The sequence below is a fragment of the Numenius arquata genome, chromosome 9 (assembly GCF_964106895.1).
Source record: "Numenius arquata chromosome 9, bNumArq3.hap1.1, whole genome shotgun sequence".
In the NCBI taxonomy this organism is placed as follows: Eukaryota; Metazoa; Chordata; class Aves; order Charadriiformes; family Scolopacidae; genus Numenius; species Numenius arquata.
This window is the reverse complement of record NC_133584.1, coordinates 23425693-23451682: the sequence shown is the minus strand read 5'-3', so window position 1 is coordinate 23451682 and position 25990 is coordinate 23425693. Positions and strand designations below refer to the sequence as shown.

At 49.2% G+C, this 25990-nt stretch overlaps 1 protein-coding gene across 1 annotated transcript; it reads right to left on the bottom strand.

Moving 5' to 3' along the window:
- Window positions 1-479: 479 nt before the first annotated feature.
- On the bottom strand, window positions 480-25713 carry ITM2C (integral membrane protein 2C). Its single transcript, XM_074153523.1, has 6 exons — window positions 25562-25713; window positions 10633-10770; window positions 8464-8652; window positions 8039-8149; window positions 4215-4365; window positions 480-2905 (listed from the first exon to the last, which is right to left on the bottom strand). Exons 1-6 carry the CDS (start codon window positions 25670-25672, stop codon window positions 2814-2816), a joined length of 792 nt encoding a protein of 263 aa, XP_074009624.1. The 5' UTR covers window positions 25673-25713; the 3' UTR covers window positions 480-2813.
- Window positions 25714-25990: the final 277 nt, after the last annotated feature.

Sequence of the window (25990 nt, the reverse complement as noted above, 5' to 3'; positions counted from 1 at the left end):
CAGCCCTCTGAAGGCCTGTCCTGCAGAGCCAGACAGAAGGCAACAGCAGGCTTAGGCCACATGCAAACAGACAAATTTCTATGTAGAAGTCAGGCAGCTGGAGAAACAAGGCTGAGAGTGAAGATCAGACACCCACAAGCCACCCAAGCAGCAGAGGCACCTTGCTGTTTCACAGACCTCAGTTTGGCAGTGACTTCCCCAGCACGGGCTGCCCTTGGGTCTGCCAGGGAAGCACAGGGACAGGGGAAAAGCCCATCAGAGCCTGCAGGTACAGGCAGAAGGGGGCTCAGTCATGTCCCCACAGAGGTCTCCCATCACCATGAGGAAGGGCCTCCACACCACAGCACCCTCCCACTGCTCAGCTCCAAGATGCCACTGGACTGGCCCCTCCTGGGGGTGAGGCAGCAGCCAGATTGCAAGTGACACTTTCGTGGAGGGCATGTGCTTTTCATTCTGAACAAACACAGGCTTTACATATCAGAGGTAAAAGATTTTATTATCCCATGGATTTTTCCTAAGAAGTAAGAGTCCTACCAGACAAAATATACAAAGCATCTTACGTTTTCTTTCTAGACAACTGCATTCTCATCCTATGAAACAGTGACTATGTTAGTTCACCTTAAAGAACCAAGGTTTGTCCTTATAGCTGCGGGGTTGCACAGTTAGCATATTCAATAACCAGTTAATTCATGCAGAGTCAGAAGGAAGGGGAAAAAGGTCTGTATGCTCACCTGAGTGCAGGCTTAGGTTCCTAGAAACGAAGAGAAACACGGGGCTTAAATTTACCAGTTTGCGGCACTTCCATTAAGCAAACCAATTCTCTGACCCTTCTTGTCATCCACTCCGAAATGAAAAGTAAGGGCCGGTAGCAAGTTATTGCTGGAAAAACACAATGCTAGAAAAGCAAATTTCCCTCTGGCAGTGGGAAACTTTTCTTACCAACCCGCATGAAGTACACGTTATTCTTCATTTTACATCAAGCTTAAAGCAGAATAAAACCAAAGTGTCCTCCTCTACCTGTTAAAAGTTAATGTTCATAGTTGACTATGTTTATGCAAAAAAATAAATTCTCAGCCTCTAAGGACATACTAATTTCTATTGCATTACATGACCATTTTGAGATCCTGTTTTGTTTTCCCACAATTAACTCACAGTATTATTACTTAAAAGTTTTATTCTAAAATATATTAACTTTTTTTGGTTCTGCCGAGTTAATGATTGTACTTGCATTTACTTTATCCTTCCTCTTCTAAAACAACAAGCTCATTTCAACAGATGGTGAACAAGCCCAGATTTGCTGGAAACCAATTAACAAGAATGTGCCAAGTTGAAACTCACCCCATTCTTTCAAGCCAAAAAACTGCCTGCATTTCAAGAACCTAATTAGTTTTAACTATATTTATGGAACAGAGGGAAGAATATTTAATTACTCTGCAATTCTTCTGTCTGATGATCAACAGAAATGCAGTTTTGTTCACACAATTTCTCTGCAGTTTATTGATCAGCTGAATCTTGCCTTGTATCAATATCTGTACTACAATGGTGCCTGCAGATAATGTGATACATGGCTGGACCACAGTAATTACTATCAAAACAGCTTTCATCAGAGGAGTTATACAAGAATACACACTCTGTTAAAGAAAAAAATTTAGAAATTCTGCTTCTGCACTTGCCAGTAAACACCAGTTCTGCTGCTGACACCACTTTGTACGGAGGCGAGGCACCCGATCTGCACACAGATGGGATCTCGACAACTCAGGAAGAAAGACCTGTGTGAATATAACTCATCTTTCCAGGCAAGCAGAGCTGGCCACGACAGACACAGGGCTAGAGTAAACCACCAGCTCCACCCGCAGCCACAGCCTATAGATGGGACATCAGTGGAGCTCTGGCACCTTGCATCAAAGATCCACCTCTTTATTTAGTTGGGCAAAGTGACAGCAGATCTGCCCAAGAACTACGGCAGATGCAACTGTGTGTTAGAGAAAAGGCTACATAGCCTTGCATTTCACCCTCTGCTTTGTTGCCGGGGAGCAGGGACATGCTGTGTCACTCCTGTCATTCCCAACCCACCTCACTGCCCCCTGCCCTGGCCTCCTGCCCACCCTGAACACTCACCAGAATACCCTGTGCTGCTCAGTGGGTCACGCTGAGCCATGCCGCCTTCAGGAGGAGACATGGTGAGGGCAGGTTCAGGAGCCAACACATAGTGGTTGCTTTCAATGTTTGAAAATCTGGTCTTCGGGGGGACAGCACACAGCAAGCTGGGACCAGCACAGCATGGTTTGGGCAGAAACCTTCCTTCTGCTGACCTTTCTGAATCATCCTCTCTGTAGCCTCACAACTATTCTTTTCCTGGTTACGTATTTCTGGTCATTACATCAGCATCAAAATGGTAACCCTTCTTGTGTACATACACCTTCTGTCCCAGTGCCAAGGCAGCCTCAAAGCGCTATACCAGCCTGAAATTGCTCAGCCAGGAAAAGAGCATCTATTTCCAACACTCCTATTTCTTGGCCATCCCTTCTACCCCAAACCTGCTCCCAGAAGAGATTCCCGTCCTGTAGCTGCGTCTACTCCCAGGTTATCTTTGACCACTGTGTAAATTTAAGCCCAGCAAACGTCTCAGGTAGGTAGCAGGGAGAGAAGAGAATCCACTGTGAGGCCACAACGGACCCAAGAGGTTAGAGCTGCACAAGCAGGGGAGGGAGTAAAAAAAGTAAGACAGATTACCATGTCTAAAGAGAGGGCTGAGAGCGTGTGTGTGCGTGTGTGCAAGCAAAGCCAAGGAAGGTTACATCTGGAGAGTGGCTTCATGACTTTTTGCAGATAACAGTTTCGACCACAAAAGTGTTTTCAAAGTGACGAATACGATGACAGTTTCCAGCCTCACGTCGAGTGATACCTAGAAGTGATTGAAAGGGAGGAGAAGGGAAAATTCAACAAATTATAATCTACAACAGCTACAGCAAGTGGGGGAAGGAAAGCAGATGAGATACAACGGCTGAAATGCAGGAACAACACAGCCCATATCAAAAGCAGCATAACCTCGTCTTTGAAAGAATATCCATATTCTCTAGGCCATGGTCCTGCAGTGAGAGCTGCCATGAACTGGGGGAGCCACATGGAAACAGCAGGTTTCAGCTGACAGCATCTCAGCGTTATCTCAGAGACCAGAAAACCTCATGAAACCAGAAGTCACAGGTTGGTACAGAGCACAGCTCTGAATGCAGCCAAGGAGGGCTTGAAACCACCACCGTTCTGGCTGTTTGTGTCCCCGCATGCACTGATCCTGCTACAGCCTCGCCTCTCCAGGAAACAGGTAACGCTTCCCATGCCCATAAACTGCAGGACCTCAACTCTGGGCAGCTCTGCCAGGCAGCTGCTCCCCTCTTACGGCAGACCCGGTGGTGCCCTGCTGACAAGCAGGATGGTGGCAGAGCTCCACGAGGGCAGCAGCCAGCACCCTGGCAGCCCCGGGCACCATTAAGCACATCCTGTTGGGAAAGCAGCCATGAACTACAGCCATGGCGACTTCTGCACCCAAATGCTCTCAGGACCCTGCAGCTTCCCCACAGATCCAAACCCAAACCGATGGCAGGTTCACGTTTCAGGTAAACCTTTAAGTACACCAGCATCAACACCCAAACAAACACAAATACTGAAATTAAGGAGTTTTTTCCAGCAATATTACCATTTGTGTGTTAGATACCTATTGCTGATTTTCATTAAATCATTTTAAGGTAGTCTAACGTTCCCTCTTCACAACTTTTTCCATATTATTAGGAACTTAATTAATTAAAGGCAATTTGCAGTTCTAATCTGCTCTGAATAGCTGCCACTGAAGCGGGTGTCTCCATTAGGGAAATCTTCCAAACAGTTCCCAACAGCACTGCTATTAGCTGATCCCCAGGAGCCCCCATATAAATGAATTGCTGGCTCCTGCAACCATTTTTGCAACGTTTCTATTGGGCTGAGAGGCGCAGCGATAGAAACACAGCAGCCAGCACCCATTCGCAGCAGCAGCATCCCAGATTTGGGTCTAGATTAATTAGATGGGAAACACCTCAGAAGATCTCCTGTCTGCTTACACCACCCACAGGGAAACCTCCCCTCTCGCCAAGAAGAGATCAGCAGGGCTGTAACAGCAGAAATAAGGACTGTGATGCAGGGGGAAAGCGAGTTAGGGCAGCTGAACACAGCAAGGCTCTTACGTCTCCTCGCGTTCCTGCGCTTCAGCCTGTAGGTCTCCTTGCCGCTGCAGAGGCGGTAGATGAAGGAGCCGAGCTGCTCCATGTCACTGACGTGCTCGGTCGCGATCATCTCCTCCTGGATTATGTATGTCTGAGGCAGGTATGTCCCTTTCTGAAATGACATGGTTTCCACCAAAATAAAGCACAAACAGTGCCGTGATGTCCTCCTCGAACAGAACTGTCTCACACAGAGCACCAAGGACAGCCAAATTGTGGAAAATTCATTGTTTGAAGGCTCAACTCCACTTACTGAGGCCAATTAACACGCTTCCCTCTCCTCGCAGTAAACTGTCCCATGCTACTAGCACAAGGCACGCAAAAAGGATTAGATCCAAAAACGGGATGTTCACGTAGGGGATGAAGCCAGTGTAGGATCAACCCTATTATAAACTAACCCCAAGTTTTAAAGGAAGGCGCGCAAAGCTGTAACTCTGAAACCCTAATAAGCCCATCTGGAGAGGGATCAAGGCTCAACCAAAATGCCAGGAACTCCCACGAAAATGTACATTTGACATTTACTTCAAAAGGCAAAAACCAAAAAACGCCAGCACTGCTCAGATTTCAGTTCCTCATTTTCCCGAGTTTTCCACATTTCCCCCTCCTTCTTGGTCTATTCAGCACAGCCGCAATGATCTCTTGTTCTTATAGCCCACAGGAATGGGGACTAGAGATGAAGACCAGGGTGATGAGTGGGGTGGTGGGACACGGCAGAAAGCATGGAAAACATGGGGAAAGAAAAAATGGGGTATTTGGGAGCACCCCGGGGATGGAGGCCACACGTTTCCCTGCAGATCAGAGATCTGCTTGGCACTGAAGACTCTCTGCAAGCTGATTCCTGGATGCCCAGGGCATCTCGCAGCACCTGGGCACCACTGTGGCAATATGCAGCTGTGTTACAAGTCCAGCTTGGGCTGGGGGGCACTTGTGAGCAGACTAGATGCTAACTAGGCCATGAAGCAAAAACTCACTTCTGGTCTTTTTTTGCTTAAGAAGAGTCAAAGAAATAAAAGAACGGGCAGATGCTGGGGCCGATATAAATACAATCAAGTGGACAAGCAAGCAACAACAGCACAATTTCAAATACCACCTCCTCAGCTTCAACCACGGGACTGGTTATCTCCATAGAGACGTACCTGGAAACACGTTGTCTTAACTTAATGCCGTGCCGTGGGGCTGGCATAGCCTACTGGATCGATAAAGCTCTCCTCTAATGCTGGCGGACTAGACTATTAGTGGAAGTTTGTACTACACTAACACAACAGTTCTGCAAGAAATTCAGTTATCGATTCTCAGTGGGAGAGTGCAGGAGAGGGCACGCAGTATGTGCAGTTACTGGCAGGAGCTGTCATGTTAACACTCGGGGCTGGGGCTCAGGGTGTGCCACATCCTTGACCTGGCGAGAGGACTTGGAGAGACAGGCACAGTCACAGAACCCAGTTTCTTCATTGTTTTAGATTTAAATAGCTGTGGCAGATGAAGTAGTCAGGAATCTCCGCTCCCCCGTCGCAGGATGGCGCAACAAGGATCATGCCTTCAATTCTCTGCCAAGAGTTTTAAGAAAGCTAAAGCTTTGGGCATCTTGCATTCTGCAAAAGGTGTGGATCATCTGTCATTTAACTGGGTCATCTCCAGCTTCTTGCTGCTGTGCAGAGTGAAGCATCCCTCCATTCTTTTCTCTCAGATGCTCATGCAGCCCTGTTCACACCCATACAGAATAAAGCCTGCAAGAAGCAGCAGAGCTGCCATTAACAGGCAAAAAATCAGACACAAGAGCTCGGGTAATGCATACATGGGGACAGCAGGGCCAAGACCTGAGCAAGGTTCTGGCACAGCCATGCCCACACACAGCAGGGATCGCAGAGCAGGCACAAGGCACGTGGCAGCCACACGGCAAAGGGACACCCTGGTACCAGGCTGGCCAGGGAGGAAAGGGCAAAGGAGGTTCACTGACTCCCTGTGCTGCCACAGTCTGCCGGAGCAAACCGCTAGTGTTATTTGCTGGACTGAGCTTTAGTCCGAAACAGCACTGAAGCCACTGAACATCTTCAAAACTAAACTTGCAGCTGGAAATTAGTCTCATTCATTAGGGACTTGACTGATTCAGAGATGCAGAGAAGGCAAAAGTCTCTGAGTCCAAGGACCAATGCAGCTCATCCGGCATCCAAACAGGAGCACTTCTGAGCAGGGGCGTAAGTCATCAGGTGATGAAGGCAGCAGGAAGAAATTTGCCCTCTCTACCTGACACAGGCCAGCAGCAAGGCCCCACCTGTGGACATGAAGATCACAGGCTCACAGCATAATCCAGCTGGGGAGGGTCCTCAGGACTTTATGCAGCCTGGTCTTGAAACCTTCAAGGATTTCAAGGAGGCAGCACAACCTCCCTGGGAAACCAGTTCCACTGCTTCACTGTCCTCATGGTGAAAAACATTTCTGAGCTCAAGACCAAGCTAAGCACTTTAAAACAATGTCTGTAAGGTGCATGTTAAAACCTCCACAGGCAGATTTGGCACTTACCCATCCATCAGAAAGTTATTTAAACCCATCTCCGCTTTGTACTCTCTTTAAAGAATCAAACACGAGACCATTTTAATTGTATTTTATCCCCCTTTTTAAATTCAATTTCTGATAAAGACAAAGCATCATTTTCATTGACTGTGAGTTTCTATCTGTTATTTTAGGATGTGTCCAGCATTCCAAATCTGTGTTTTTTTCTGGGGCTCTGCTTGTCAGCTTGTGCAATTCTGCCTTTTCCATTTCCTTCTGCCCCAGGGACTGGTCACCTGCCATGGTCAGAAGCTGTGGCTGGTTTGGAGCGAGCCGAAAGCAAATGTGTGTTGTACCCCAGCAGGGTTCCCAGTACATTTGCCAGATGGTCACAGTGCATGAAATTGCGAGGACTGCTAAGAAACAAACTGGGAGTTCGACAAAGAGTGGGCATCAGGCATCTCTCAAAGCCCAACCTTTTGCCTCTGAGCTTAACCCCTAACAAAGTTCACCACACTGCATGCAGCAGCAAGTGAGCAAAGGGAATAAAAAGTAAAAGTTAGATCGGTTTGGATTTTTTGCTTTTCTTTTAAATAGACCCTCACAGAAGGGAGTAAAAGACCTAGGCTCAGTGTTTTGCTTTACCTGCAAAAGACTGAAATAGATATGCACTTTCTGCAGTCTTAAAAATCCTGGTTTTTTTTTCTGCTGTTAAGATTAAATAGTACTCTATTTTAAGATGACTCATTTCAGTCACTGCAATAGCAGCACGGGCTTCTGAACTGAACAAAACTGCTGCTACTAAAACCAATTAATGCCGGCTGTGAGCAAAACTGCATGAGCCTGAGTCCGGTGTTGCAGCCCACTGCACAGCAGGGACGGCAGCACAGATTCCTCCCCAAAAGGCAGAAAGCTGAAGCCATGGTACTCCCCAAGGGACGTATAGCTCTGCAAATAGCAAACCGCAGCGGTAACCACAAGAAGAGTGAAAGGAGGGAAAATGTTCTTTTTTTTTTTTTCCTTGATTCCTACAATCAGTAAACCCCAGAGGGAAGGAATCTGCTGCTTCTCTGTGTCACCCTTGTCAGGTCGATCTGTCATGCCAGTGTTACCGTGCTGCCTGCAAAATGAATATTTCAGCTAAACCCACTGAAGCCTTTGCTCTGTGTGAAGGCTCAGCTCTGTCAGAGCCAAGGCTTCCTTCCCCAGACACAGCAGTCTTGATTTCCCACGAGCTTCCAGCTGGCACCCACCAGCCAACTCAAGAAAAGCATGCAAAATAAGCAGGGTTGCAGCTGTACCTTCACATTAACCAGCAGCTCCCACAGGTTGCGAGGAGGCATCACAATAGTGGTGTTCAGCTCAATGACGTAGCATTTATCCAGCGTTATGTCATGATAAGCTGTCAGACCCTGTGTTCCAAGCACAGAAATTAACGAATTGAGCCCTTCGCAATGAAATGTGGCTGTGAAAATGGGTGAAAAGAGGGAATTCAGGGAAGACAGGAAACTGCCTTAAACAACAAACTTGTCCAAGAACCTTCCTACCAAGCAAGATAAGCAGGTTGGAAAATCTTGGAGAGGGCCTTTGGAAGGAGGACGGCTCAGTAACAAGATGATCATAGACATATGTGACAGCAGCAATAGCACTAGACCATGAACACTGTGCTTGGTGCACCCCAGCTAACCCCCGTGCTACACCCCCAAAGGCCCCAAGAGCTCCTTACTCGCTGGAAATCATGGATGATATCCGCAGGGTCACTGCCTCCAAACTGGGGCACTGGGACATTGATTTGCTCATAGTTCTCCTCAATGTAAATCTTTACATCTTCGTGCAACTCCAGCTGCCCTTTGAACGGCGAATACAGTGAGTCTTCGTAAAGGACGCCGCAGTGAAACACGCTCTCGCGGGGCAGCTGTGGGGACAAGATGCAGATGGAGGTACAACACATACACCCCACACCCCATTCACAGCTACAGCAAACACGGGAAGAAATGTACTCATACTGGGTAAAAAACACTCTTTTCAAACAGATGCATTAAGATATTTCAAGATCAACTTTTTTACCAGAAAATGTTCTTGGTGAAGATAGTGCCTGTGAAATGAATTTCAGCCCTGTGAAATGACCACGTCTCCCTTCCTGCTAGCCAGGTCCAAAGGGAATAAAGGATTTCCTGAGGGATTTCACGAGTAGTAATTCAGAAAGGCAAACTGACTGCCTATAGTGCTCTTTAGTTTCATAACTAGGCTGTTCACACCCCTCCATAGACAAGGCTTCCAGCAACTGCATTTTTCTACAGAAGGCATATACGCTTGGGGCAAGCAGAGCATCGTTTCTAAAGGCACTTGTGGCTTGGATATGGCAAACGCAACAAAACAAGGCAGCTTTGCCTCACTGCAAAGCAGGAGCTGCTGCTCTCCAGGGCTCCAGAAGCACGAGCCATGGGAAAGAAGCTAATGCAGGGTGAGCAGTAAAGTCTGAGCACGAGGATCACAGGGACAAACTGCAGCCACTGAAGACTGAGACATAAAGTCCCCCTTGCCTTGGTCCCGAGAGCACCTCTAACTATGTTGAACGGGCTCTGCAGTGTAATTGGATATAAGCTGTCATCTGGTATTGCAGGCAGGCAGTGGGACTGACAATGGGTGGTCCCAAATGGACCGGTGGGCATTTCCCAGTGCCGTTCAGCATGCACCAAGGGTAGGTTATTGACTGGGTAACGGACTGAACGCTGTCCATAACCTGGTCAATAACCTCCCCTCGGTGCTGGGGGCTTCTTCTCGTAAGGAACTGTCTACACCAAAAGCCCCGCAACAGGTTGCCATCACATTGACACAGCCGTGCGTGGGAGGGACGGGCAGCCCTGCGGTTGTCACAGGGTTTCCAGATCAGGTATAGATGACCACAGGCAATAAAGTTCTGATGTATCTTAAAACAAAGATTGCAAATTAATTTGACAGCAAGAAAATTTATGGAGCAAGAGAGTGTATAAAAAGACTATACTACTGAGTGGATAAGCGCCGGCTGCAGAGACGAAGGCCGCCGGTGGTCCTGGGAGAACTCATTCACTAATAGCTGCTCCGCAGCAGAAAGAGGGTTTCCGTGCAAATTGATGCTCTGGGGTTTCTTGGCTAAACACTCAGCAAGCCACAGAGCTCAGCAGTTTCCTCCTTAAAAAGCAGCTCTGCCCTGTCTCATTCCCTGTGCTCCGACCCACCACAATGCTGCCAGCCCAGCGCCTCCACTGGGCCAGGCTTTGCAAAGACTACATGGAAGAGAAGGTGCTGAATTCAATGGAGGTCAGAGGCTCACCTTCCATACCGTCTCCCACTTACTTATCACTTCTCCGCTTGCTTTATTAATAGCAGCACCTACTTTTGTTACACCTACAGAGTTTTGCTGTGCTAGGGCCTAAAAAACCTACTGCAAAAAGCTGTTCCCTTGCCCATACCTCCCTGATCTCTCCAGGGCTTGCTCTCCCCTCACAAGCCATGCTTTCAGACTGCCTTGCCCCTGGCAGCGATGATGTTAGGTTTAAAAGGTAGAATTGGCAGGACACTTTTATGGAGTTAAAGAAAAGTAAAAATAAAAAGGCAAAACAAAGCCACAAGGGAGGGAAGGAGGAGGGCTTCTGGAAGGCCTGGCAGTCGGGATGGAGGTGAGTCTTAGCCTACCACGAGGAAATCAGGAACTAACAGTTCCCAGCTACTGAATGTAACAGCATTTATGTATTTATACTCAAAAGATGTGCCTCATATGCAGTGCCCGAAGGACTGGCTCCTGAGTTACCGCAGTGCAAAGCAATAAATAACAGCACCAACTCTTTCAACCGTGAAGCAGCTTGTCTGGCTGCTCCGGCTGAAGAGCCAGCAGTCCTTCCCGACTCACCCCTACCTGGGTGATGAAGAAGTATCTGTACACATACATCGATGCAAAGACCAAGCCCAGGAGCAGTACAAGAAGGCCCATGGTCAGGTAGCACACCCCGCTGAGCGATGTCCTCCGGCCCTGCACCGTGGGAGCCGGCTCCTCCTGTGAGAAGAAACGAGAGCATCGGTCAGCCACTGCTGCAAGGGATCAGAAAATCAACTGTATTTTATGCAAAAGTTGTGCACAGGTTTGTGATGTGCGATTTGAAGGCAGCAGGCACTGTCCTGCAAAGCAACCTCCCATCTAACAGCATTCTGGCAAGAGTAAAATACTTCTTGTGCATTTTGCTCTCCCATCTCCTCATATACACATATATTTAAAAAAAAATGCATGTGTGAACATACACACACATATGTATACTCTGCTTCCCACCAACTGCTCAGAACAAAGTCAAGCTTTCTTTCAGTAGGGGATAAGGATCAACTGAAAAAAGGCAAATCAGGAACTAACAGTTCCTAACTACTAAATCTAACAGCATTTATGTATTTATACTCAAAAATTTCTGTTCAAGTGCTGCCACTCTTGCAGAATTTTTCAGGGGGAATTTTTGAGGTGGAAATTTCTGGTGCCAGAGAGGTGCCTCCTGGCCCTGCTGGGGTGAGCCTTCCCAAACAGCTGTGTTGATCTCAACTTCATTTTCACACAGATTCCTGCACACCTTCCAGGAATATGGTCAGAGCATCAAAAGAAAACATATCTGCCTGCTTTTACAGTGCTGCCCCATCTGTATAGACAGCAGCCAGCCCACCGCATTACAGCCCTCGAAAAGGAGGGCAGTGCAAAGGCAGGGTTACCTCCTGGGGACCACTCATCCCAGCCTACCATGCTCTTGTTTTCACTACCAAAATAACCATCCGAAATGCAAAGCAGGAGGATGTAAGGCCTTTCAGAAGCAGATGAAAGAAGCCGGTTCAGAGATGCCCCAGTTTCCACACAGAAGAGCTGCAAGCTGCCCTCAGCTGAGCAAGCAGACAGGGGAGAGAGGTGCCAGGGAGGGCTCCTGCAGATTAACTCCTTCTCTGCAGTACGTGATCTGATGTGTTTGATTAGAAAGACACTCTCCACGGCTAGCCAGAGACCAGTACGAGCTGGAGGAACAGATTTAAAAGCAAAAAGCAAACAACAGCCTCTCATTTCTAAGATGCATTGCTTTTTAAAGAAAGAGACGTTTCTCTAGGGTAACCTGGCCAAAACCCACAGGGTGCAGGTGCTGAAGCCCCAAGGGGAGATGCCTCTCAGTCCCTGCCACCCTCTGGTGGAGTGAGACTGCTCTGCACAGCCAAGCTGGCAGCAAACACCTCTGTTCCCTTTCCCTGCCATGGAGCAGCCCTTACGAAAGTAGCAGTTGAGTCCTAGGCTTGAAGGCATCTGGTTGCTCCTGCCCCAGGACTAGAGCATCCCTGGGGCACCCATGGGGAGCCCGCCAGGCGAGGATCCCCCCACATCCCTGGCACCTGAGCTTCATCGAGGTGCAGAACAGGGGCAGAGCTGGGATCCTGCAACCCCTCTGCAACCTGCTCCAATCCCGGACTGCTCCAGCTATTGACTTTTTCTTTTCTAGCCACGTTCAGACTGGTAACTGCAAAGACCAAATTGCTGTGGGAGAGCTACAATGCCAGCACGCCTCCAGGAGAAATTAATCTATATTTATTTCTCCTTGATCCCAGCTGTTGAAAGACCTGCAGCACCTCTATTCACTGCCAGCTCCCTGCACTGAAGGATCAGTGTAATCAGTTTGCCACTGTTCCGCCAGCAAATAAAGGGATGAGCAAACTGAAAAACACCACATTTTAAGTTCACTTCCAATCTTTCCCTTCCTCTCCTTCTGCAGACAAGAGGCAGCAACTGGGACAAGCCACAAAGAAAAGAACGAAGAAAAAAATGTAATCACATTACTAGTGGAAGTTTAAAGGCCCTCTGACATGAACTGCTAGGACACGAAAGTCACACTATATGTCAAGTGTTTCACAAAAACAGATTTCCCCAGATACTTGTCATCAGAGTGCAGACAGTAGGGGTGAAGAGGAATGAAAAGCTCTCCAGCTACTGACACTGAAGCATGGTTGAGAAAATGTTTAACGCTCTGCCACTGAATCACATCTGAAAGGTGCCAGGTTCCCGTGATGGATAATGCACTCCTTGCTTGCTCGGTGAGCTGCAAGTGCTAACTCCACAGAGTGCCTGGGGAGAGGGTTCAGAAGGACACAGCAGCTCAAAGAGAAAAAAAATTACTCCCACTAAAAAGAAAAAATATGTTGGAAGAATAGTAGGGAGGGGCAAATAAGCCCTCACTGGTTTGCTATTTGCTGGAGCAGGTCTGTGCTCCTTGCACACAGCAAGACATCCCACTCCTCGCCACCAAAGCAGATGAATTCAGCTCCCTACAAAGCATTCCTGGCTTCAGGAAAAATGCCTGAGTTTTGCATTCCAGGAGAAGGTGTGGGAAGCAAAGCAAAGCTTTGTCCTGGGAAAAGTTAAGGAAGACCAGGAAAAATGAAAAAAAAAAAAAACCACCTCAAATTCTGAGGGAGGACCGAAAAACTTAACAGCAACTGTTCTGATAGAGAGGAGATAAAGGCAGCAAAGTTAAAAATGCTGCCAGGCAGGCCAAGGGGAACAATTAACCACAGCCCTGTAAAATATTGCATAGAAATCACCTGCACAAACCCTCACTGCAACATGCATCTCCTTCCCCAGTCCAGCAGATTAAAAGGCCACCAGCCTTTGTCACGATGAATGAATTACAATTTAAAAGCAACTACACGTTAGTTGGCACCCAAGCTTTGGGCCAGAGGCGTTCTCAGCGCTGACAGCCTGGGGACTGAGCAGTGCACAACCTGCTTTAACAGCATTTCACCCAGGACAACAAATCTTCACCAGGATGGAAAAATCCAGGCAGCTTCTTCCACAGGCTCCGCTCATGCCGCAACCTATCTCCTTCCCACAGGCCTGTCACTCCCTGCAGCAGAAACACGGGTGTTTAAAAAAACGGGAAATCCATCACAGCTGATTTCCAGCTGTTCCTGCTGTAGGAACGCCTGGCTCCCCAGCAAGGGAGCAGTTTTCCCCTAAGCTAACCTTACCGTAAAGAGAACCCGGTGGTCCCAGCAGCAATCTGCAGGAAAGCCACCCCCACCAGAAAGACCCCTGGGACCAACCGGCAAACCAAACCATGCACCGTGCTCAGGCCGCACGACAGACTTTGCAGGTCTGGCAGCATTCCCGATCTCCATGAATCTCAGTAGTGGGGAAAAGACTTGGCAGTGGGGTTCTCCTGAAGAGCAGATCACGCCTTTGAGATGCGGATTCCCACTGAAGACAAAAATCAAAATATTAACATGCAAAAATGCTGTACGTTCACCAGATGTTTAACAATATTCTGTAAGAATTCATTAACCAGACACTATTCTTGCAACAAGCCATACTACTAATTTTCTGCCTCAAAAAACTATGAGATGTTTTGGCCAAGAGAAATAGGAAAGGTTGGGGTCAAAACCATCCGCGGGCAGAGGCAGGGACAGGTATTTCAGTTCAGCAAATGGGCTTTCCTTTTCTTTTTTCATCATTTTAAACACGATATTCCAACAGATGGGCTTGTTTTACACAAAAATCAACATAAGGTCCTTCCTCCCCTCTCTAGGCTGTGCAGAGGACAAACATTCATTTACTTCTCCATGAACGAATGGATGGAAAAGCGACAGCAGCAGCAGAAGAGCACGATGTCCACGGTCCAGATGCTATGGATGTGCTCACGAGGAGGATGCACAGACAGATCCACAGCTCTGCAGAGTAACTCACTGGATTCCAGGGCAGGAAAACCCTGCCATTCCATGCAACTATACTTTCTTTGCTTCATATTTCTTGGCACCACCACATGCTCCAGCGCTGGCGCAGGTAACAGAAGCTGCCTCTTTGCTGACCCGACAGAAAGGCCCGGGCCGGCTCCCTTTCCAGTGGGAAACCTGGAAGAGGCTGCGGGCAGAGCTCCTTCCCCTGAGCAACCCAAGGGGAAGGCACAGCTCACTCTTCCCCACCACGGGCAACAGGGGAAAGCATCCATCTCTCCAGGAGAGCATCTGCATATCTCGGTTTTCTGCCAGACATCGTCCTGCTGACACTTCATCCCACCGGGTGAGAGAGAGAGGCAGCTCCAGCACGCAAGCCTCAATAACCAGACATGCTGACTCCGCTCCAGCTCGCAGGCGTGATTGCTTCGCAGATACTCAACCCACTGCCTGGCAGCAGACAGGATACTGGAATATGAAAAGGAATTCCTTTCCTTAGATAAAACAGGCTCTTCACTACACTCCAGCTCCCTGCCTGCTCACGGGGCTGGTGCAGTAACGGAGTGCAGGCAGCAGACACCCAAATGGGAGAGGATGAAGTTATAATACAGACCATTTGGTAAAGGAGGCTTGAAATCAGCCTGAGACAGGAAAATAAGTCCTAATTCAGTCTTTGAGGATTTTCTTCCTAATTTCAGGTCTTGCTGGGGACATGATGAAAACCGCTGGTGTCCTGTTATCCCTATTTGTTACTGAATGGCTGAGGAACACCTCTCCTACAAGGGTGTCAAGGACAGAAGCCTAGTTATGCTTTACGGGCACAATGTCTGGTCCATACCATGGAAACCAAGTCCAAAGGCTGGAGTAAGACAGAACAGGGAAACCAACAGCACCTGCCAGGCACTGCTGAAGGCGCCTACTGCTGAGCAAACCCTCCTGGCTTCATGGGGCTGAGCCTCTGGACACGTAACACCACCAGGAGCTGCTAGCAAGAACCATACCCAGTGAGGTGTTGCCTTTGATATTTCTCATTAATATAGTACAGGGTTATGAAAAACAGATATTTGATTCTATTGCTCCTTCGTCACCAATGTCTTGCTGAAGATGACAGAAATGAGGAAATTAAAGGTGTCACGTCATGGCTTGTTCCCTCCTGAGTTGCACACCTTCTTGGCAGAGATGGGCTTAGGTCACATGCTTTTCCTGCTTCTTCAGCTTTGGAAACAGCTCTGAGTTTTCCACAAACTGTTTTTCCTGCATTTCTGAAACACCCAGGTTTGAAATCTTTCATTTTAGGTGTAGCAGGGCCTGACAAACAGGGGACACAGCTCAGAAAGCACCAAAATATACACATCAACAGGCAAAGAAGTTTGGGCAACTCATCATAGCAAATGTGATTTTGATAACTGACAAGTGAGAAGAGAAATGCTATGCAGAGTAAATACTCCAAGGGACGCAGTTTGGAGAGAAGTGCTATCTGAAAGGCAGCAAAATATGTCATCCCTCTCTGGGAGGTTGCTTGTTCCAAGGGAGCAGCAGCCTGAGCTCTTGACGTAGACGATGTACTGACGTAACTACAGACACGGCCACAGGGAGCCACGGCTTCCTCAAGGGATGCAGGTTCGAAACCTAAGAAAATCGAAACAAAAAATCTAACTGATCTCACTGTTTAGTCTTTTCTGGTAACCAAAGGCTAATATGGGCTACAGGAAAAGCTAAAAATCAGTTTAAGGTCTCTAGCTCCAGTACCTCCATTGACTTCAGATGGAAAACCCCCACAGCTGACTGCTGGAAAATTGCAGTGCTGCTGCAGTGGGTGTAAGCTGGTAGGGACTGACCGCTCCTCTGATGTGCCGGGCTTGGCTTTGAGTGTCACCTCTCAGCAAAGCGACCCCCACGTCTGCACCGATGCAGCCTGCTCTTCCTGCACGCGAAGCAAAGCCCTCTCATCCACCCACCCCACAGACAGCATCCCTACTACATGCCAGCGCTTACTGACCCTGCTCTGGATGATAAAAAGCACTGGAGAGTTTGTGGGATAAACTACAGGGTGAGGAGATCCAGACCTGCCTCCCAGAGACCACCTCTCCCCTATTTAGGTGTTCAGACCCAAGGGAGCTCGGTGGTGAGGAGCCCACAGGGACGGCCAGAGTCAGCAGGGGTGGCCAGCCAGGGTTCGAGACTGGACCACTTGCCAAGGTAGAGCTCTGGAGAAGGAAAGTGAGAGACTACGCACAGGGAAAAGGCAGATGAAGGAAGACAAGAAGGGGGAGAGGAACGCAGAGAGATAAACCATCGCAGCAAAGGCAGTTCATCCTTGCATCCACCAAAGCATCTCCCACGCGCCAAAAAAAGGCTCCTCTGCCAAATGAACAAAAAATGAGTCCTGTCCTCAAGAGCAGTTACGCTTGGAGGGAGGAGAGGGAGGGAAATGAGGAGAAATACCAGGTGATACCAAGGGGGAAACAGTGCCTGGGCCATCGCCCTGGCAGAGAGTCACAGGGGTCAGTGCTCAGTACTAGCAACGAGAGGCCCCTGAACGAGTCCGTTACCTGGCAGGAGAGTCCTTCCAGCCTGAAGAGCGTTTCTAATGCTTTAGGTCAGAAAAGAAAATAATGTGTGCATGCATGGAGAGAGATATATATATACACACACATATATATATGGCACACAGTTTCCAAGACAACCGAACTCCCTGCACGCAGTACTTGAGCAGCGCTTGTGCAGGGCACGCAGCAGCAGTTCCACAGAGAACACAACTGATGGCTTTCGGACTCAAAGATGCCTGGAAGCCAAAAAAAAAAAAAGAAGCCTGTAATTAAGAGACTATCACAGCCGAAGGCAAAAAGGTTGCAATAAATGAATCTAATCACATCTTTAAATGACACCACGGCACGTGACTAGCAACAAAGCCACCTGCCTCAGGAGTTACTTCACAGCGCTGGAAATTAGAATATCAAAAACAACCACTGGCTAATTAAAAGCCCCAGCTTTGTTGATAGACGACAAAGACAGCAGGATGTTAAAAACACAGCCTAGCATGTGGGAGCTCCTAAGCGCTCAATGATCATATTTTCCTTCTCCCTCGTCAGCAAGAGAGATATAAACCCCCTTCTTTTCTCCTTTTTCTATCCCTTTCTGGAACTAAGGGGCTATTTCTCCTCCCTCTTTGCACAGGGGTGAGGAATTAATTTCCATATATTTTTTTATTTTATTTTTTTGGCAGAGGCACAACAACTTGCAGCTGGAGTTTTTCCAGCCTCCCTCTCCTCTTTCCCAGGAGTAAAACCATCCAGAGCATTAGCAGAGCCAACAAAGCCCCTTGTAAAAATAAGGCTATTCTTACCAGGCACATAGCTATAGCCCCGAGCATCACACTGAACAGACAGGCAGGCAGAGAAAAAATAAACAGCTGTGATAAAGAGGCAAAAAATGTCCCAACCTGGCTGTTTAACAGCTTGACTGCCGAAATATGGAGCCTGATAAACACATTTCCAGAAACCAACAGGAGCTGCAGCCACTCACTGAAACGATGGGGAAATCAGTCCCTGCCCCAGGGCAGCTCCACCACCACAGCTAAAAGGCTCTGGAGCACCTGGGCAGACCTCACCTGGGAGAGGGAAGGAGCAAGCACAGCCAAGTGAAGGCCAGGGGTTTTTTTTGCAACCCTGAAGTGGGAGGTGGCATTAAAAGAATGGGAATTTTCCCCAGGAGAAGAATGAAGGTTAAGCTTTGGCATTGGGTCTCAAAACCTATCTAGAGCAATTAAAGACAAAAGGCAGCTCAAGAAAGAGTGAAGCTGAGTGGCTGCTCTGGGAATAGGGGAAGCTCTTAAATCGAGGGGTTGGCAAAGTTAAAGAGAGAGACTTGGTTCAAAGGTAAAGACATATGCAGGTGGGCCAACACCTGACTCCTTAAAAGACCTTTGACCAATGCCAAAAATATTCCGGAACACTGAGAAACTGAGGCAAGGAAATGCCAACGGCTTTCAGCTTGTTCTTGGTGTAGCTGAGTCTTCCTTCTCCTCCCAGGTGAAGTGAAGAGAAGCTGCTACCAGCTGCCCACAACACCAGCCTCCTTGCTTCCACCCTCACGTGCAGCTTGGGAAGAAGCAAGCCACAAGCCTGACTGCTCACCAAAGTGACGAGCTGTCCCGTGGTAGGACAGTGGGACCACATGCTTGGGAAGCAGCTGGAGAAAATTCCCTTCTGACAACCACACACTCACCTTTCACAGACTAAAATTGTACAATTGCTCCAATATAAACCAAACACACCTACCCAGCTGTGCCAGAGGCCCAGGGAGTCCTGGGCACAAGCCCAGAGAGCCAGCAACTGATTTTGCAAAAGGTGCAAAGGATTTGGTGCTGTCTCAGCACATTTCAAAGCAGAAAACGTGACAGGGAAAAGACGTTCACACACATCAAAAGGTTTTACACGATTTCATCTGCAGTTATTCACTACCAGTGATGGCTATGGATCCTGATAAGGCACGAGAGCAAAGCAAGAGAGTTGGGCACTCACTTGAACACCACCACTGGGCTTTAGCACTGCTTCCCCCAGAGAGCTCCATGTCCAGATAGTTTGGGGGTCCAAACAAATGTGCAGTCTAAAACTACAGCACCCACCTCTGAGCTTCTCTAGTCAAGCAAGCGCAGACAGTCAAGAGCAAATTAGCCATTTTGGATGTTGCCAAGGGCCAGCCAAACACTGCTGATCTGGTTGTGGGAAATTAAGCCATCGCTGTCCCACCTCACTCTTCCACTAGAGGCTAGTGATTCCCAAAGGGCTGGTAGAAAGGAGGACGCAGCCCTGCCCAAGACACTTATGAGCTGGAGCAGCCAAAGTATGGCCTTCTGCCAGCTCTGCAGAGGAGAGGGGGCATCAAGGCTGTAAACCTGTACCGTTCACTCCGAGCAGAGGGGTCAGAATCCAGCGCTTCCCAGGGGTCAAGCTGAAGCATCTTAACAAGGAACCAGACTTCGGGCTACAACATCTGCCTCTTCCCTGAAAATCAGGACTTACACAGTGTCACACCATAAAATGAAGTCATTTCTCCTTTTCAGAACAGACAGCGATTATCTCTTCTCCCAGCTGCAGCGTAGGAAAACCCTGACAGTCAGGCCTACGCTCAAATATTCACCACAAAGAAACAGCGTGTAGTTTAACAACAGCAAGAGACAGGAGGCAAATTCCCCCTTCTCTAGCCTTATTGTTCAAACTGACTTCAACAGTAGGGCATGGCAAGAAGGAAGATAACTCTGCAAAGCAAGTGCAGAGGGATGAATTAAAAAAACCAAAACCCCTCACACTGCCGTCCCTCAAACAGTAACAGTGGGATTAAAAAAATAACAAAAGATGCCTAGGTTCCCACATATCACTTGGGAAGAAAATACCCATCTAGAAGTGAAAATGCCTTTTCCATCTCCTGTAAAGTCATTAATGAGCAAAGATTTGGCGGTGCAAAAGCTGGAATTACAAAACTGTGTACCAGAACTCATCCTCCCTAGACGCTCCATCTCTCCAGGCCTGGAAGCTGTGCTCTGCTGCACGGGAGCCCCCTCCATACACAACACCTGGCAGGCCACCTCTCCCCAAACAGCCAGCCGAGCAGCACGGTGCAATAACAGGGTGAAAACCTGCATTCTGCTTATCACTGCATGGCGCAGGGCTTCTCCCAGCAGAGCAAGGGGAGCTCCTGTCCTACAGACGGGACCTATAGTGATGCGGTATTAATACATGCAGCGTATGCAGCAAAGCTTCTGCCTCATACTTACATTTGGTTCATTTGTACCCTTTAAAACTCCTTCTTTTTAAAGATATTTCTTGGTTTTCTGTGTTTTGCCAAAGAAATTGCTGCGCCCAAAGCAGGTAAATGCAACAGCTTCTTCCCATGTAAAGAGCACTTACGTGCAAAGCTGCGTTGGCTTCATCTCTCCTCCAGCTGTGGGAGAACGCACACCTCTAGACAGACATTTCAAGTTTCTCCGTCTGCAGCTCTTCAGTCTACATCTCTTTGGTCAAAGAGAGCGCCGTGTTTCCAAATACGGTTGCATTTATAACACTTCTGCTAGAAATAGTCATTCTCTCTCCTAACCCCCCCCACCAGTTTTAGCCAGATCCTTTGTCATACTCAGCTGGAATATCAAATATTCATGTCCAGAGTCCGGTAAAATACTCAGGTCTCGTATTTCACGGAGAGGAGGAGAAGCAGATCCTGTATGGGTCTGGAAACGTTTTTTCCAGTTCAGCCCTTTCCCTCCGCTTCCAAGGCATCCCCAAACCGTGTAGAACTGAGAACCAGTAACAACGCTTCTTTTTAAGCTGATGACTCCATAGAGGACACAAAAAGAAGTCATCACTTCAGCCCACGTGGATATGGGAGGGTTGGGCAAAGGCCAGGAATAACCTTCTGTTACAGAAGGTAGCTTCTTCAAATTAATATCTACCATGTTCAGATCCCTAAATCAAGACTTTAATGTGGTGAAAACACCCACAGCTCAGGAACATCAAGCCTGGACTCATGCCTGCAAACATGTCAAGGAGCGTAATCAATCCACATCGCTGTCAGATAGTTTTTCTCCCTCTCTCTGGATTTAAAGCTTGCTTTGTGAAAAAGCCCATTTAAAGGACTTTTCCTCACATCCCCTTCCCCAGCCATCTGTCTTCCACCTCACAGCATCCTGCAGGAAATTTGCTCACAAAACCCATCACTGCATTGGCACAGCATTCTCCACCCAGCTGGCGTGATTCTGCTGTACAGGGCCAGCAGAGATGCCTCCACAGCTAGCAAAGAGCCACTGCTCCTCCACCTGCCCCATGCGTTGGAGTCCAGCTCTGGAACATCACTGCTCATGAGGAACCAGTACCTCCAGGAGTGGCACTGCTCCCTGTCCTGCTCCCATCTCCCATGAAGCACACTCCTCTCAGGCTGGCTGAGGCAGATGCAAAGCAGTCACAGCTCACCGTCCCCGCCTGAGCACAAGAAAAGGCTGGGGAGCAGGGGCACAGCACCAGCACCAGCCCCAGCGGCGAGACACTCTGGCTGCTAAGAGGACCTGCTCCTCACTGCGGAGTTTTACAGTGGCATTCATGGGGAAGGGAGCTTCCCTGGCACCAGAGGGGCAGCCATCCCCCCCAGGAAACATGCTCCCCAAGGATTCCAGGGCTTTCCTCTGCTATTTCTGTACGAACCGGGCAACCATGCTCGGTGCGGGAGCTGCCACCAGCTGCCCCAGACTGGCAGCAAGGAGGCTGGGGCAGCTCAGCCATCAGGCATCCAGGGAGCAGTGGCCCTGCAGCCAGGAGGCTGCGGCACCCCACCAGAGGGTCATGCTGAGGTGCTGCCCACAGAGACCACATAGAGAGACAAAGGGTTGGATGTTCCAGCACCATACAGCAAACAACTCCTTGCAGAAAGCATTTCTAGATGACCAGGAAGGGTGCAATCCAAAGCCCACCAAATGGAAGAGTCGTGTTGAGTCTCAGGGAATGCGGATGAGATGAAAGGCATGAAACCAAAGCCCGGTATTACTGCAACCAACAGCAAAACACCAGTCGCAACCACAGGACACCATTGCATCCCCCCTGGAGAGCCCCTTGCAGCCCATGGGCCTATGACCCACCGCCGAGGTGTTTCCAGCGGGCTTGCCAGCGCCAGCGGGTACGGGGAGAGCTCTCCCAGTTCTCCTGCTTCATCCATAACTCCCTTCTCTCCCACCAGCCTGACCTACCAGCCACGGCCTGAGCAAACGCCAGCCTCCCCTCAACATACAACAATGGGGTTTGCTTTCTGCTTCCTCTCCCCAAAGGTTTCTGTGACAGCATCCCTCGATGCACACAGACACTTTCCCATCCTCTGCAAACTGTCCCGGTCCCCGCGGACACGCCATCTGCACTGCATCGTTTGCTGTAAGGCACCATGCAACACGGGCCAGCAGGAAGGAGTGTTCGGCAGAGCCCTTGGCCAGGGCAGCTGAGCAGCCGGTCTCTGCTGTGGACGGAGCGAGGGGGATGAGAGGCACCTCTTCCCTCCAATACTTATCGTTTACCCCTAGTGAAGCAGAAGATTTTAATGAAAGCCCTTCTCCTCTGGCTTTTGAGCTATCTTTGCAGAATAACCAGCTGCAAGCACTACAGCGGTTTACAAGGAATCAACCAAAGAAAAACCCCAAGCCAAATTTTGACCGGAGAGCTCCAGCCATCAGTTTTACTCAGTTCCTATGGATTTCAACAGCCATCACAAACCCAAGAAGCACATTTCCCAGAGCAGTTAAAGACACAGCGTATGTATTTATTTCCATTTCAGAATGTAAATCTGGAGTTCAATTAAAACTCACTGAATACTATTTTGCATCTGAGAAAATATTTTCCAATGAACACAACAAATTATTTTACTGACTGCATAACCTCAAACTGCCTTCTGCTTGAGGCTGCTACATCCTCCCGGTTCCTACTAACGACAAGAAGATTGTTTCTTTTATAAGCCTTTAAAATGTTGCAATTGCCTCAAAATTATGTGGATTTTTCTGACAGAGTTCAAATTGCATATTCTTTCCCAATTCAAAGTGAGCTGCACAGGGAAGAAACAAGGCTCAGCACATGCTGTCAGGACTCCGCACCTACTACTTTTCAGGACACATTAGCATCACAGACATCTTCCTGCCTGCCACATCTTTGCATTCACGGAGCACCTGCCAAAATTCACAGGCTGCGGAAGCCGCCGCTGAATCATTTCCCAGCTCTGGCTCCTATCATTGGGATTGAAGTTGTGAGATCAAAGAGGAAAGGAATGCAGAGCATCTTGTTTGCATGTCACCAATGCCATTTTGCTGCAAGGCAGCTAGAGAAAGACACACACAGACAGGAACTATTGGCAGCAGGAGAAAGAGAGCATGGCAAGACAGCCTGGCTACGGAAAGACCAACCCCACAGGCTGGGTGTTTCACAAAGCAGCACCTCCCCTCGGTCCAGCCAAGTACGAACTATGCCAAAGAAGCCAGTGTCACAGATACCCTGGAAAACAGCACCAGGAAAAGGCCACCTTCTTGTCAGTGGATGAGCTGCTCCCTGGACACCCTCATGCTGCACTGACTCACCGCAACCTGCTCCTGCCCTTCTGTCACGCATGGGTCTTCTGCTGAATTTCTTACATGCCTGTCTGCTGGAATTAGGAGACTGTTGAAGAGTCTTTGTTCTAAATTCAGGTTTTTAAGTTCCTTTGTAGCTCAATGTGGGCTTAAAAGAACAATATCGCACCCCCCCAGGAGTCAGAGAAAGGCCCAAGGCAACATAAAGAACCCAAAATTTATTATTTGCTACCTAAGCCAATTTCCTCCATCTGGCAGGACCTGAATCAGAATAATTTTGATTGCTGGGATCTGGCAGCACTAATGATGGAAATAAGCTTCTGTTACTTTTATTTTTCATTTATTAAACTTTTTCTCACAGTGCTCTTGAGAAGGAGCTGGAGACTGCCTTTGCTTGAGCAGGATCAACAGAACAACCCATTTACCAGCTGCAGAAAGTTGGTTTAATGGCAGGATGAGCTGGAAATCCAGTGTGATAGTCAACTGGGCTGGACATGAAAGGTGGGAAGAAGAAACCTACCACCTTCTTTTGCTCATAATTAGGAAAGCTGAAGTCTGGAAATCACCGAGAGATCACAGTTGGCCACGTTCCCCCATTACAGGTTTCTATACAGCTCCCAGGCGTTAGATTAATAGATGCAATCACGACAGATGGAGCACATTCAGACACTGACAGCACAGCTGAGAGCTGCAAGCACATCCCTGCGTGATGTGAGAGATCATTATGATATAGCGATTCCCCAAACCCTCTGCAGAACAGAGCAATCTCCTGAAGACCCTAATGCAGAGCAAGTCTCCGGGGCAGGTAATTCCCTCTCGCTCCATAAGGCATGTGAGGAGGAACGCTCCGCACTGCTGCAGGAATGGAGAAAAACCACAGCTCCCCCATAGCTTTTTGAGTCAGGGAGATAAGAGATTTCGATAAATGATCAAACTGCACACACAGTCTGAGTCATTTATGAGGAATACAAAAATGTCATTTAAGTTTCCTGCTCTGATACAGAAGCACTGTAAGGTGGACTGATGCCGTGGGTTGGGCCCACCTGTCTGGACAACATTCTCCCACTACACAGTATGATATTTACCCCAGCAGGCCCATCCTTGCAGAAGACCTTGCAAGCTGGGAGTTCTCTAGCACAGGAGACCTCAGAAACACTCAACTCCTGGCCAAACACAACAGTACCCATTTTACCTTCCCCTCCTCAAGAGGGCCACCAGCAACACCACCACTGGTACGTGCCCAGCACTGCCCGCCAGCGCCTGCCCTGGCTCACACAGTATGGACAGGACTTGACACAACTCTACTCGAGGGCCCCAGCCATGCTCTGCACCCATCAGGGATGCCCCAACACCTTCGTTCGCCTTGCACCTGGCAAGGTCCCAACCTCCACTGGCATGAGCACTCGCTCCCCTCCGATACCCATCACCTGAAGAGCAATTCGACTTCAGCACATCAACTCCCATCTTGAAGACTGCAAAACACCTACAGAGCTGCTCATGCTCTTAACCCCTTGCTTCTCATCTTGCTCCAGCACCAGCCGTTTTGTTCCTCTTGCCTCTTCTCCATGCCAACCCTAAGCATTCAGAGATGTTCCAATTTGAAATCCACCCCCAATAACTCCCAGATTATACTCCCCCAAGCAAAACCACCCAGACCAGATGGACGAATTCTGATGCCACATGTCCACGCTGGCCATTTACTTCAGTGCCCATGGATGCCACCCCCTGTAACGGCACAACTGCCCTGCCTCATTCCCTCTCTACTTCTCCAAACTTCAGACGCCTATGCACCCTCCAGGACCTGACCTAACAGCCATAAAACCGCCTGTTTTTTTCTTTCCCGGGGTGCCTCTCCCAACAGGAGCCAGCTCCGAGCAGACACCCGGCCCCACTCACGCACCTTCTACCTCTAACTTAGCAGAAACGGGGAAAAAAATCCAGCGCAACGAGTGCCATCACCGGCGGGGACCCTCTGGCAGAGCCCGGGCCCCGCGCCCGCCCGCCCCCGCCCCGCACTCACGGCGCCCGGGGGCAGCAGCACGGCGCCCGCCGCCCCATCGCTCCCCGCCGCCGCCTTCTCCTTCTCCGGCTTCAGCACCGCCGGCGGCTGCTGGACGCCGATCTTCACCATGGCCCCGAGCCGCCGCCGCCGCCGCTGCCCGAGCCGCCGCCGGCACCGGCACCGCCCCGGGGAGGGGCCGCCGCCGCCCCCGCCCCCAGCGGAGCCCCGGGGCGCCCCGCTGCCCCCGCCGGCGGGACCGGGGCGGAGGTCCTCCCCCAAGGAGGCAAACGGGGGTTTGCAACCACTAGGGCTGCGCCCGGGGCACCGGCGGGGTTCGGGGCGGGGGATCCGACTGCACCGCCCGAGTCTCGGGCGACGGACCTGTCCTTAGGGGTGACCCACGGCGGCTTCCCGACCCCGGCCGAAAGCTGTCTGCTCCCCCCCCCG

Excerpts from the sequence above, each read along its gene's own strand:
- ITM2C (XM_074153523.1), bottom strand. The coding sequence starts at position 25,672 with ATGGTGAAGATCGGCGTCCAGCAGCCGCCGGCGGTGCTGAAGCCGGAG. Across the intron at positions 4,366-8,038 it reads AGCTGCTGGTTAATGTGAAG|AAAGGGACATACCTGCCTCA; the intron begins GTACAGCTGCAA and ends ATGTCATTTCAG. Across the intron at positions 2,906-4,214 it reads GCGCAGGAACGCGAGGAGAC|GTATCACTCGACGTGAGGCT; the intron begins GTAAGAGCCTTG and ends AATCACTTCTAG.